This window comes from Xenopus laevis, chromosome 4S (assembly GCF_017654675.1).
Source record: "Xenopus laevis strain J_2021 chromosome 4S, Xenopus_laevis_v10.1, whole genome shotgun sequence".
Taxonomy (NCBI): Eukaryota; Metazoa; Chordata; class Amphibia; order Anura; family Pipidae; genus Xenopus; species Xenopus laevis.
The window spans coordinates 78,651,178-78,666,417 of record NC_054378.1 but is presented as its reverse complement, the minus strand read 5'-3'; the positions used below and the strand labels follow the sequence as shown (position 1 = coordinate 78,666,417).

Genomic DNA, 15,240 nt, shown 5'->3' with positions numbered 1-15,240 from the left:
AAATACTGGCCATGTATACCATGACTAGAAATGATGGGTGATGCAGTTCAGCAACAGCAGAAGCACTTAAATCTTCAAAATTGCAAACATGTGCATCAGGGATATGGAAATATGCTGCTCGAATGAAAACAGTGCCTTATAATTATACTAATATATCCTTTTCGTTAGTCACCTTGGACTGTGTTTGGAGTTATAGGTTGGATCATACTGCATCCATAGTCACTCCGAGCACGCTCCATCCATCTCTCCCTCCCTCTTCCTTCATCCCCTCCTTCCTCCCCTTCCCTTTTTCATCTTCCTTTCATCTCTATCCAATCTCTACTGCCTACAGACAAAGAAATCACAGCCGAGCTAGGGTTATTCGTAGCTCAGAGCTGTCTCTGCTGCTGTGCCCTGGGAAAAAGGGTTTTCTGCCTTCTATTGCAAGGGAAACGAGAAACAGGAAAGAGAGGAAAGGGAGAGAGGGAGGGGGAGAGAATGAGGCTGAGAGGAGGAGAGAGATCAGGGAAGACAGATGGGCAGAGGTGATAGGCAGTTGTGCCAGTAGCTAGATGTACTATATAATGTGCTACTGTGCTCCTGTAAGTGAAGCATACAAACACTGTGTGTGGGCAGTGAGGAGTTAAAGGAAGCTATTATGCACACACATGTGTAATGTGGAGATTCTGCAGTGAGGGTTTACACAGGGAGACTGCCAGGTAGGAGAGAGATGTTCGTTTGATTCTATCTGTGCCTGCAGTAACGATTACTGAGGTGTATATTAGGTGTATGTGTGTGTGTAAATTATTATGTTTATTAGAATGAAGTGATCTTGGGTCTGCAGGCTTAAGTACTGATATTGAACAGCAACATAGAATTAGTGTTTAAGGTAATCATTCAGGATCACATGTATGCATGCAAAAATAAGTATATTTGCATGTGCTAAGAAATAAATAGAATAAAGCAGTGAAATAGAAATACTTTGAGGTCGTTAAAAACGTCCTCTTTACCTCTGTGTATTTGAAGGCAAAACACATACTCTGTGCTTCCATGTGCATCTCTTTGCTGTCAGTGTAGATGGTGTGTGTCATTGTTACTGTGTACCGTGTGCATGGCAATGAGCCAATGATTCAGTGGCAGCGAGAGGAGCACACATTTAATTGAGACAGTGTCTGTGTGTGTATGAGGGGGGAGAGCACAGCTAGGAACAGTGTATTTGGAGGGCACAGATTTTCTGTTTCTCGTTCCTGCAGTGAAGGCACAGACAGAGGAGGAACTGGTTGAAAGACCAAAGATGGCTCCTGCCGGTGCTTTCTGGATGCTGCTGACCGGTTATCTCTTAATATCAAGAAGTAATGGGGAGGAGGACTCATCCAGAGAAATGGAGTGCAAGATGAAGAGCATCACAGTGTCTGCTCTTCCTTTTCTCCGGGAAAACGACCTTAGCATCATGCACAGTCCCTCTGCTTCTGAGCCCAAGCTGCTTTTCTCTGTCCGGAATGACTTCCCAGGAGAAATTGCTGTAGCTGATGACTTGGAGAACACAGAACTGCCCTACTTTGTGTTAGGTGAGTGTGACCCCCTCATTCAGGCACCTTTCACATAGTATATGTTTTAATGCATTAACAATGTCCATTCATTCCATTAAGCATGTGAAATACGCATCAGTGTCTTAAGAAGGCCATAACAGTGTGTAGATGAAAATATGAATTGCGATAAAGAATAATATTCACAGTAGCCTACTCATACATACTATGTAAGTACTCACCTATTTTCAACTCAGCTGACCATCCAGGGGTATTCTGCCTTTGTAACGCAGTATGCTGTAGATATCCAAGAAAAGAAGAGTTTCAGCTGTCTTGTAGGCTCTGGCATTTTGAACTGGAAAGTACCAACACTAGAAAGTACCGGTGCTGTCGTAAAGCATTTCCAAAACAATTGAAAGTCCATATTCCTTGTCAGAGCACCTGGTACAACTTTCATTGACTGTTGGCAAATAAATGTTATTTTAATAATTTGGTCCACTTTTTTACCAAGCAGGCTGTTTTTCAGCACTCCTAACACTTAATCAGACTCTTCTGTTTCTGTAATAAACACTAATTTGGAGTACTTTGTAACCTAAGAAGTTCTGCAGCAGATATGAGCTATTGCTGATCTGGGCCTAGTAAAATATAACATGCTCCCTACCTCCTTGGCTTGATTAGCTTAGCTGCATATAAATAAATAAATGTCTTCCTTAAGGGGATCGGTCACCTTTACAAAACTTAGCATTTTCAAACAGTTTTTTTAATTGGTAACTTTTTTCTTTTTTTTTTTTAAATGTTTCTAAAATTAAAAACTGTGTGGATTGAAGACCTTTTAAACTGTTAGAATTCAATACATTAGTTGATAAATTTCTCAGTGGCAGATGTACAGATGAAGCCACTTGGATTTGTGAGATAAATGCGTCATGACTCATGGTTAATTGAAGAAACTGCGTTATCTAAAGTCATCTTAACTCATTTAATGCATTTAACCTTTCCATTAGCATACCAAAGCACCATTGTGAACAATGGTGAATGCTTTAATTAGATGGGATGTTGTGACTCAGTTTTCTGTGTTAAATGAGATAAATGGGATATCTGTGTTTAGTTATTCTGTGTCAAACAGACAAACCAAAGTGGCTGCATCTGTAACTTCAGTCCCTACTGAGCATGCTCCCTGAACTCTACTAACTTCTGCCACAGTGCTACTATTACAGTTTACCCATATGGCTTCAATGTTTCTTTAATGCTGCTGAGAACTGTATAAACTAATGCATACAATCATAACAATTGTGAGTTTAGCCTTCTGTGTTTTAAAGGAAATGATACTAAATTGTTACTAAAACTAGTATTCGTAAAATTGGTAAGAAATAGGAAAAATCTTATTGTCATCTCTAGTGTCAATAACTGAGAATGATACATTGTGCAATGGTTGATTACGGCTTTAGCCCTGAAATTTTTAGCTATGGAGGCAAATGTCGTTTTGTAACTGCTTTTAAGATGTATGTACCAGATATTAGAGTGTAACCAAGGCCAGACATGTATTTAATTATGAAGCAAAGAACTTATGCCAACAAATATTGTGCCAAATATTGTACATTTTGGTTATTCCATGCTTATTTAGGTAATCCCCATGTGTCTGATCTACAGTCAACCAACTTTGATCATCACTTTTAATTTTCTAGTATACTGTGTAAAAGATTTGCTTATAATGTAAACTTTTCAGTCTATCTGTTGATAAAAATGGGTCATGCTGATTTTGATTGTGATGGTTGTATAAGAAGAATTAGCAAACACTCGAAAGCTTGTGAAGCGGGGCAAACCCCTGCGTGTTTATTCACGTCAGTGATGTAACGTCAACGAAGTGGTCTGCCCCCGAAACGTTACATCACTGGCGTGAATAAACACAAGCCCCGCTTCACAAGCCTTCGAGTGTTTGGTAATTCTTCGTAAACTGTATTCCAAACACCAGGCAGGACACTTGGAGAGGCTGGGAAGTTAGGTATTGTATTTGCAAGATTGTGATGGTTGTGCCATGTAAATTAATTTAATAAGTGAGACTAATCTGTATTTTTAATATGTGACATGGCTTTGTAACTAGGCATTCTTTGCATCATTATGCCTACTATTAACCCCTTAAAGTGTTTGTTTACCTTTGATCAAACTTTTAGTATGATGTAGAGAGTGATATTATGAGACAGTTTGCATTTGGTTTTAATTTTTTATTATTTGTGGTTTTTCAGTTATTTAGCTGTTTGTTCAGTAGCTCTCCAGTTTGCAATTTCAGCAATCCGGTTGCTAGGGTCCAAATAACCCTAGTAACTATGCACTGATTTGAATAAGAGACTGGAATATGAATAGGAGAGGGCCTGAATAAAAGGATCAGTAATAAAAAGTAACAATAACAATACATTTGTAGCCTTACAGAGCATTTGTTTTTTAGATCAGGTCAGTGACCCCCATTTGAAAACTGGGAAGAGTCAAAAGAAAAGGCAAATAATGAAAAAAGTATAAAAAAATAAATAATGAAGACGAGTTGAAAAGTTGCTTAGAATTAGCCATTCTATAATATACTAAAAGTTACCACCCCTTTAAGTTCTAGTGTGAAAGGTATCTTCTATTTTTTTTATTTTGATGAATACATTTTTTTTATAGTACTTCTTGAAACTTGCAATTGTAGAACACAGTTAAGGGAAAAATTACCAGCGAGGAACAAGTGTTTTTCAAAACTCTTATGCCTTCCATCACTAAACAATGTTAATGCTAGTTATTATTTATAAGCTATTTTGTAGATTCAGTTAATCTAGGATTTACAGTTGAATTTTCACGTAAAATTAAGAGATTTGCTTCTGATATATTAAACTCAGTATTTGAGTAAATAAATTATAGGGCATACAGGGGATAAATGGACACAATACTATACATTTCAGTTGTGGAATTACAGTATGATTCCCAAGCTGTAGTTGGTATACCAGAAGTTGCCTTGGCTAAACTGTCAGTTTGGAGCAATATTAAAATCTCGGTGGGGTTTACCAAAAGGTAACAGAAAACTCATGAAAAGTGTATTCCTTTATGCAAACCATTTTTCCTTTGCCTGAATTTAATATAAATTTCTGAGCCCAGAAACTGTTCAGTTACTACTTCCGTAAGTCGAAGAAAAATGCTGAATTTTATAATTTGCCATAGTATGCTTTGTGCGGTATTGACACTTTTTCTGATAAAAGGTATGTTTGTGCCAAAAGAGTATGCCACCTTCAAGAACAGCTATGCTGTATCCCTGGATGCTGGAACTGAGCATCTTTCCTGCACTTTTATGGATCAGTGAAGCAAGAACAAATATAAAGTATGTCATCATTATAGTTATAATCGTTATCAAGTTATGATAACTTGAGAGACCCAAGTAATCTGCTCAGATGTCTCTGTAATGTCTTGAAAAAGCTGCTCTTATACAGATAATTGTAGATGAAATCTTGGAGAAAATTCACTATAGGGCAAATTTTTGCCTGTGAAGGCTTCACCACACTTCTCGCCACTTTGTCAGGTGCAAATTTGCTATAACAAGAGAACTTAGTTATAAAATAAATAAGGAAGAGACAACTTGGGAGAAGAATGCTTTTCCAGGGACGTATGCTGAGGACTGAGATATGGTATGTGCAAGTGCCCTATCATCTTTGTTACCAAGTTGATGTAAATGAAGAGATGTCTATTCCATACTGCAGAAGTAGGACAAAGTAACAGGGAAAAACCAATGCTATAATTAATTAATTATTTTTTTGGAATCCCCTGACTTGGAGCTGGAACATTTCAGGTTTGATCTACCTAAAGGGAAGCAATCAGAAAACATTTAAAGGTGCTAATATGCTGTTTAGAGGAGACTCTACTTAGGTTTGGTCCAATTTAGTACTCTATTCATACTTTTGGTTTCCTCTACTGTACAGTTATTATTGTTGTACAATTATTATTGTTCCTATAGATGTTGTATAATCCATGGTTTTGACTCAGTTAACTTATTCTGCTCCATCTATATTTGTATCTATATCTGTTGCCCATCATGGTAAGTCTCAATATTGTGTCCTTCATATTTCTATCAACTAACATTAACGTGCACAAGATTGGTTTTAGCGTCATCTGACTAAGAGATATAATAATTGTTTTACAGTAAATGATTCATGCGAAAAGTCCACTCTGTATTAGTCTACTCTTTTGTTTGTTGTTTTCTGCTGTTGTAATGTCATTCTGTTCTGTGACCTTAAGCCTATCACAGATTCAATATTTTGTTGAGGTTATTAAGTGAGTTATACATCCAGCATCCATGTTATGGGCTCAGTAATACCAACAGGTAGGAAGAATTCACTGGCACACATGGCAGATACAAGCAGGGCCAAGCCCTTGCAGTTTATGAGTGAAAAAGCAATGTTTCCGGGTAACACCCTTTGTCAAGCATGCTTGGACTGTGAGGGTGCCGATACCCTTCGTCGCTGGGCTTCAATTTACTTTGAAGGCCAGGGTGTACTGGTTTGAAAACAATTGGTTGGACTCAGTAATACCAACACAAATGTTTGGTTCACAGCCATGTTGTCTATGTCTAGGTGTGCCTAGTAGTCTCAGCTGATTTTTCTTGACAGAACAGAGCTGACAGAATTTTGATCAAATGTATAATGGGAATAATTGTGGTGGTCCGATACACGGCCTAATGGGTGTTTGTTCTTTCAAAAATGCCTGAACCACTATATGACTGTATAGGGACTTTGAAGCTTATTCCATGTTGGTGTTTTCTGGCACAGTTCTCTTAAGGAGGAATACTGTGGTCAAAATAACTTTGCCCACGTGAATCCAATTGCAATTCACATCACAGCTTGCATTTCAACCCCTGCAATAGGCAGTGGCTCAAGGGAATGGAATATTTGCTTATTGTCTCATGCATTTTTATCCAGGTGATGTGCACATACGACTCCCTCTCATTGTACCAAGAAGAGGCACTTGTCACTATCCAAAGGGTTTTGTAAATTGCCCCAAGGCCTCATACTCGAACAACATTTACTTGTATAAGCTGTTGTTGCCTTTTTCAAAATGACATCCAAAGAGCCTCATTCATATAATATTAAGAATCCTTCAGACAAAGATTAGCATATAGATTTGACTTGCATGATTAATATTAGATACTTGGATCAAAGCGCTATATATAATGAAGAAAAATATGGTACATAGCTTATCAAATAGTTTATTAGGATTACAGGCCAGTTTAAAAATTCTTACAGATCATATGAGCTCTGATATGTTAATTTAAAATGACAGATGGTTTTAAAGTTATATGTAAATTATTTGTAAACTGCAATTGTAAGCAGACTAAATATCTACAATATTTCTAAACATCTGTATATTCTATGTCTTTTAATCAGCTAGTTTCAGATAGAGTATGAAAAAGCAGAGCTGAGAATGGAAAGGGACAATTGTTCTGAATGTTCTAAATATCTATTACATTTACATCACTGAAACCACTGACTTAAGTTTAATAAAGGTATATTAGAAAGCGGCTTAGAATTACATTGGCTTTTTTATGCAAAAAAAAGTTTTGGTTTGAGTTTTTCTTTAAAACTCTTTCAAACGTTGTTGAATTATACAGTAGATCTGAAGGAAAACAATAGAACAAGCAATCTGGGTAATTTGAGCAGTGGTTTTGGTGCATTAGTCGTACAATAGCCCAGATATTTGATAAAAGGGATTTCTAGGTGTGGATGACCTAAAAACTTTATTTCAGTGAAAGTTCAATGCAAAAGTACATTTACTTTTTGCAGTTTGATGCTCGCCTGTTTTAAATCTTAGACTGCTGTCTGGTTTCTAGTCATTCTAGTAGTGGTTTAAATTTCTGAAAGAAAAATGAATCAAAGAGAACTTTAACAGAAATATCAACATTAATAAATAATAACTATTATAGCACTTTAGATACATGGGCTTACATTTTCCTGTTGCACTCTAGAATAGAGCCCTGCTTATGTGTGACTCTCGTATAAATATTAGAAAAAGAATGCCCTTTGTACATAAAATATTTGGGGTGCAATATTACATCATACAGGTTCTCAATGGGCATTTATCGAGTCCCACCCACTTGAGTCTGGACTGGTGGGAGTCCTCTACCCTGCAATAAATCTCGTGGTGAATCATGAGATGTCCATCACAACTACCTGCTACCTGCCACTATCTTTAACTTATTCACTGGGTCCCTATACTGTATGGCTTTAGTTACCTTATGGTTTAAACTTCTTACTGAGGCCTCTCTCTTAGTGATGGGCGAATTTGCGTTGTTTCGCTTTGCCGAAAAATTAGCGAATTTCGCGCGAAATTCGCGAAACTGCGAAACATTCGTGAAACGGCGCCGGCGCCCGTTTTTGACGCCCGCGTCCGTTTTTGACGCCCACGTCCGTTTTTCTGAAAAAAATTTTTTGACGCCGCCGAATTTTTACCGCAAATTTTTGCGGCCGTTTCGCGAATTTATTCGCTCGGCGCGAATCGCGCAAATTCGCCGCGAATTCGCGCCTGGCGAATAAATTCGCCCATCACTACTCTCTCTTTCAGACTCCCCAACACATCCACCCATGCCACTAGGTGGTGCCCGAAGATACAGAACCATAAGCATCTTCCCCTTTTATAAACTAAGGAACAGAAACTACAATCACTATGCCTAGACCTACACAGATCCCTTCGTTTAGGGCTTAGGTTATATTTCTTCACTGTAGGACTGTTTAACTGCATCACATCCCCTGTGCTATAAAAACAAAGCCTCTAATATTTGAAAATATTTCATTTAGCACCACTCTTTGTAATCTAATCATCAGCCAGTTCTCAATCCAAGTACAAATTCTTTATTCCAGGCAAATATTCCTTAGTTTAACCAGTACCTGTGTGGTACTGTATCAAAAGCTTTAGCAAAGTCTAAGAAGATTACATCCATTGCCAGAGTTAAGGTTCCTGCTCGCCTCCTCATAAAAGGCAATTAAATTAGTATGGGAAGATCTATTATACATAAAATCATCACGGCACAAACTTATTCTATTATGATTTACAATGAAGTCAAGTATCTTATCCCTTAATACCCCCTTCAGAAAGGTATCCTACCCCTGATGTCGGCCTGTAGTTTTAAAGCTGAGAATGGTATACCTTTTTGAATAATGGTACTACATTAGCAATGCTCCAGTCTCTTGGCACCATGCCAGACCTTAATAAATCCTGAAAAATTAAGTAAAGAGGTTTGGCAATCACAGCAATAAGCTCATTTAATATTCTGGAATGAATGACATCTGGTCCTGGACCTTTGTTTACCTACATGTTCTAGTCTCTTTTGAATTCCCTCTTGTGTGACCCATGCATCAGTAGTTGTATTACTAGATCTGGGACTATTAAGAAGCACAACTTCATTAGCTGATTCCTTAGTTGTGTAGACAGATCAAAAATAACAGTTCAGAATCTTAGCTTTTTTCCTGTTATTGTCGACCAACTGACCCCCATCTGATATTTTTCTATTAATTTAATAAATTTTAATTTTACTTCTCACTGAAATACCTTTTCCATCTCAATTTTAGCTTGTCTGATAGCTTTTTTTGCATTACTTATTGGCCTCCTTGTACCTGATAAACGTTTCAGCTGTCCCAGCCTATTAAGAGGATTACAAGAAGTTTCTATGACAGTTAGTGGCAAAGTCACTATATGCTTGGTGCCACCCCCTGTCTGTGTGTCATCACATTAGGAATATCATCTATACTGAAAGAAACTTTTCCAGGAAATTTGAGGAAGGAGTTACATAAAGTGCTTCTGAAACCTAATAAAAAGATGTACATCTCCCCACCAAATTTATACGGTCAAGCACAATGATGTGTACAACGCTAAATAAATAAAACATACATATATAAATAAAAAAAGGAACTGATAATGTTTAAAAACTGGGAAGATGAGTAACTAACGGGGCTAAACTGATTGTAGCAGACTATCCGAACTAATTGCTGATGCTGATTTTTTTGTACTGTATTTTAGGCATATATTTAAAAAAAAATTACACATCGGATTCTGGAATTATTTTTCCCATTGAGACTCGCAACGGTGAACAACAAACTTGTATTCTTCTGATATAAAATTCATTGCCTATAAAATGAAGAAATTAAACTGTGTCACACTTCATAAATATAGCATAAGGATCCAATTATAAATAGGATACCTATAAGTTAAGTAAACTCTAATAAACAATTACACGCTAGAAAATAATGCATCGCATCCATTACATTATCAGTCTTGAATCACCCAAATATTGGCTTTTTACAAAATGTGCTCATGAAATCCTAGACATTAACCCTAATATGGTTACAGATGGAGCTAACTTTGTTTTGACATCACACAACACATACACTACAGTCTGCAACACAGCATACCTCATTATTCCTTTGAATGGGCAAAGATAGTGAGCCATATGAGCCAAATATTTTGATTAAGTAAATTTATTTAAAATTATTTATACATTCCGATTTGTTGCTAAGCTGTAGTTTACTTGTATTAACTGATTATTTTTGTGCTGCTTCATTAGGCAAAGTTATATTGCATATTCAAAATGATAAATAGCTAGAGTAATTTACAGCAGAGATATAAATCTATTTGTCATTGGTGAATGTAATTCCTTAAATCCATGGGGCATGAATAAACTAAACTCAAAGCTCTAGCACACATTTCTTTATTCAGCAGGGCACCCAGATCTCCCTTTGTTTTTTATACTATTCTTTTCCGAGAATTAGATGTCCTGAGTAAATAGGTAGATATACAAATACATACAAAACAATCAGTACAGGTATGGGACCTATTATCCAGAAAGCTCTGAATTACGGAAAGGTCGTCTCCCATAGACTCCATTTTATAAATATAATAATTCATTTTTCTCTGTAATAATAAAACAGTACCTTGTATTTGATCCAAACTGAGATATAATGAATCCTTATTGGAAACAACACCAGCCTTTTGGGCTTATTTAATGTTTATATGATTTTCTTGTAGAATTAAAGTATGAAGGTCCAAATTATGGAATGATCCATTAACCGTAAAACCCCAGGTACAGGACATTCTGGATAACAGGTCCTATACCTGTACTTAATATTATGATACATGCTACAGAAGACCAAGAGCTGTTGCTATAGATTTAGTTACAGCATTGTAAATTAAATAACTGCAAATACTGTCATCTCTTTGAAAATCAGTATTTTGGTCAGATTTCGAGAATGTTGAAAGTAAGCATGCAGTAGTGTGATGCAGAAGAGACAAATCCCCACTCAGCAAGTGGTTTTTAAGGACAGTAGAGAAGTGTTTCACTCTTTACAAGTAAACAGAATCTGTGAAGGAGGCGAAAAATTCTGGGAAAGCCCAATAATTAATGAGCACAGAGGATCTAAATGCAGCAGCCCATTAACATATACCCAATTATTATCTGTAACACTCTGGTTTATCCATATTATTGTTATACCTCAGCAAATGATAAAATACATAAAAAATACAGTCACAATAACATATGAAAATCAAGTATTTTTAAAATTTACAGTTAAAGGTTCGGTCAGGGACATTTTCATGTTATATGATAGTGATAATGATTATATTATGTCTCATTATTTTGTGTTTATTCATTGTTTATGTTTCATTTGTCACAGCACACAACTTTTCTCATTTTCTAATTAATCTAAGAACACAGATTTCTGGCAGAGACACCTGTGCCTTAGATTCGACCTGATCCATTCCTGAATGGCATGGGATATGCAAGCTGCTTCACATAGCATTTTAACTTCCCTGAATGTTCAAGAACAGATGTTAATGCTGAATAATATATGCCTGACTGCAATGCCAGGATGACAAGGTGGCAATTATTGTGCCCTGGAACCTTTTTTTCCTCATTTTGAACTGACCATATTAGTGCACAAAATGAATGCAATGCTGCAGGAAAAGGTCAGGAGAATATAATTATTACCTGATAATTGCTGCGGTCCAGAGACTACAATGCCTACGCCAGCTAAACTTGCCCATAAATTATGTCTTTGATGGAAATAGTTTTTTGTGGCAGAATGTTAAATGTAGGCTCCTTTGTTTTATTATTATAAGAAAAAAATAATACATATATTCAGATAAATTAGTTACATTAACAATCCAAGTTGTATACCTTATAAGCAGAGATAGAAAATTTGATTTTTTTTTTAACTATTAAATCTGAATTTTTAGTAGCAAAAAACTCGATTTTACGAGATTTATTATACCCTGAGGATAGAAAAATTCAGAATCCAAAAATACTCTAACTCCGACCTGCCAAATTTGTATATAAGTCTACGGGAGAGGTCCCTATCCTATTTGGAAGTTTCTGTGGTCTGCACTGGAATTAGCCCGAAAATCCAACTATTTCTAACTTTTCTGGAAAAAGCTCTCGATGTTATCGAGAGCTTATAATAAATAAGGTCAAATAGTGGATTCTAGTTTGCTCTGACTTTTTAAAAAAACAAATATCAGCAAAATTCAAATTTTGATAAATAACCCCATAAAAATATTTGAAGTCATTTGAAATTTCTCAAAGCCAAACTCCCAATATCATATTCTCATGCTCAGTTATTTCGTTATTATGATCTATTAAACACGCACCCTAGGCTAGGCAACAAGTATTCGGCTCATGTTTAGGTTTTTTCTGATTAATACTCTACAGGGACTTCTGATAGGGTAGCGGGAGGGGCTGTTAAGTTCTTTACTGTCATATATGTTGCTTCCTTTACAGTAAAATGAGCACTCCAGTCCAACTGTGTTATTTTCCAGAATTGCTCTTGATTGCGAAGAGATTTGTTGCTGAGATTTGTATTCTGACATATGCATCATTTGCTAATTATCATCTGGGATCCATGATTGTGCTTTGTGTCTCTTTGTGTAGTTTTAAAATTTTATATAATGAGTAAGCATTATCTCCATCATTCCAAGTGCTTTTAGTTAGCTTGATTAAACTGCAGCAACAAAACAGGGCTCATTTATGCCAACAGTTGCAGTTGTGGTTAAACAGAAATGGATGTAGTTATTGTACATGTTAACCAAAGGTACTTGTGCCTAAACACTCTCCTTGCACTGACATGTATTTGAGCCAAACATCATTGGGCCAACTGAATTGGTTTGGATCATATGAAAGCACCATTATTGCTGGGGACCTTGAAGCTGCCACCAGGAATAAAGTGCAGTAAATCCAGGGTTCCCACATCAGGCTGTGCCAATAGGTGCAGCAGACTTGTGCTTATAAATATACGCAGATGTTATTTTAAAGGTGATCGCCAGAAACTACCCAATCCTCACTCAGTTTTTAGCTCAATTACATCAAAATGTGAAAGCACAATTGCAAACATTTTAATGCTTGGTGCACAATTGCACAGAGCACAAATCTGTGTGTGGCTGCAATTATGCCATGGGAGAAAATGCTGCATTGTGGGTAAAAAAAAAAAAGAATTAATAATGAAAATAATTAATACAAAATGAAAAATTGCTTATATGCAGTGAAAGAAAACGCAAAGGCTGCAATTGATTCAGAAGATCATAAATCTTTTGCATTTTGTCATAATGAGGACAAATCTTCATTTGAGGTGAACCAACCATCACCATATAAAGATATATATTTCACCACAAAACGTGGGCCGTGATAACACAGATTTTGTAAATAGCATACTGTCATTTAACATAGTATCTAGGTTACCACCCCCCGAATGACATCATTCAGCTGCTGTACTTCTCCTGCCCAACAACGTTTCTTAATATCACATACAGAGAAGCTGTGTTTTTTTATTTTTTTTCCTATTTTCCCATCAGGCCCATAAAATCCAGATGATTACACTGGGATTTTGAACTATCCATAGCTACCATGAATAATCCATCCTGCTTACTGAAGAGAGGACAACTTTGCTTATCTGTTTAACATTATAATGGTCTAGCTACATTTAAATAAGTAGTGTTTTATGGGATTGTACTCAGCATAGGCGCTTTGGGGATTTATCAACTTTACTGCAACATATCAGCCATCCAGTGCCAGGCTCCTAATTGTAAAGGACAAGCTTGGGCAGCCTCTGTTTTTGTTTTCATGTTTTATTATTCTTATCGTAGTTGTTTTAGTTCAGTCTTGGACAGTTTTATTGAGGTGAGATATTAAGCTGCAGCCAATAAATCTGCCAGTAGTTAGCAAACAAAATTGGGCTGCGTTATGACTGTGAAGATGAGACTTTCTTATAATAATATATAGATTTGTTTCTCATCCATTAAACAAATTAGATTTGTACATACGTTCACATCCAAACATCATAACTGATAAACAAAATAAGGCAGAATGAGCCAAAGAATTACAAAGAATTATTTAGAATGATTTGTTTATAATAAACTCTATGGGAGATGGCCTTCCAGACATTTCTCTAGCTGTCTGGATAATGGGTTTCCAGGTATTTGCCAGAGCCACAAAGTGTACTTGTTCAACTCATTTTCAGACTGTCAATAAATTTAAATTTGGATTATGATCAGTCAAAATATTTAGTAACCTGCCAAAGCAACCAATCAGAAAGCCAGAAATGTTAATTGCTGCTTGGCAGCAATGGGTTATAAGTACTGAAGCAAACACCATCTATTACATTACCACCTAACTTATCATTTATGAAAAGGATTTTAGTATAAATGTAAAAAGTTTTTTTCCCTCCACATTTTCCCACTATACACAATTTTTGGATTTGTAATTAATGGTTTTATATAACAATATCCTACATATTGCTCATGAGAGACTAGAGCAGTATATCTGTAATTCCAAACATAGGGTTCTGGGGACAGAGGCACAGCTTGTCTTGCTTTTGATTCTCTTTACATAGAAACATAAAATATTACATGCTAAATATGCTAAACATGAATAATGTAGACTTACCAAACTTACCAGCCTTAATGGCATTTGGCAATAAGCTATAAAAAGATTTAGTGACAATAATGGTGTTTACTCGCCATGTCGTCTTGTGGCAAAGCTCACATTTTCCACAGGGTCAAATCATTTTGTGAAGCTGGGCTAGAATTTTACCATGCATTCCATTTTGCTAGAACCCCCCATACACTAGACTTTTTTGGCCCAGAAAACGGCAATAGTATTATTAACATTATTCCATGTATTTTGTTTTTCTGGAAAAAATAAATTTTTTCGCGCTGGGGAAAAATGAGGGAAATGCATTTTGTTTTGTTTTGTTTTTTTGTGCTGAGAAAGAACACAGGAAAAAAAAATGCCCATTGACACCAAAGCACTTGCAAATGTTATCATGATTTTATACATTTTTAGTAAGGTAAAACAGACCAGTTTTCACTGGAGTTCACACATTTAGTCCACCTAAATATTCCAAAGGGGTTTTTTTACAGTAAGAGCTGTGGAATTCTCTCCCTGAAGTCATACAGGCTGATAGTTTTAAGAAGGGGTTAGTTGGTTTTTTAGCAAGTGAGGAAATACAGGGTTATGGGAGATAGCTCATAGTACAAGTTGATCCAGGGACTAGTCTGATTGCCATTTTGGAGTCAGGAAGGAATTTTCCCCCTCTGAGGCAAATTGGAGAGGCTTCAAGTGGGGGTTTTTTTTTTGCCTTCCTCTGGATCAACTGGCAGCTAGGTTAAAATAGAGTTAAAAGGTTGAACTTGATGGGCGTGTGCCTTTTTTCAACCTAACTTACTATGATACTATGTAACACAGTCA

General features: G+C 36.4%; 1 protein-coding gene across 1 annotated transcript in view; it reads left to right on the top strand.

Annotated features, from left to right (window-relative positions):
* Positions 1–310: 310 nt before the first annotated feature.
* Positions 311–15,240, top strand: part of astn1.S (astrotactin 1 S homeolog) — a 163,365-nt gene continuing 148,435 nt past the window's right edge. The window contains exons 1-2 of the mRNA XM_041561499.1: positions 311–698; positions 1,233–1,547. Of these exons, the coding sequence (XP_041417433.1) occupies positions 1,274–1,547 (274 nt within the window). The 5' untranslated portion in view covers positions 311–698; positions 1,233–1,273. The remainder of the gene's footprint in view (positions 699–1,232; positions 1,548–15,240) is intronic.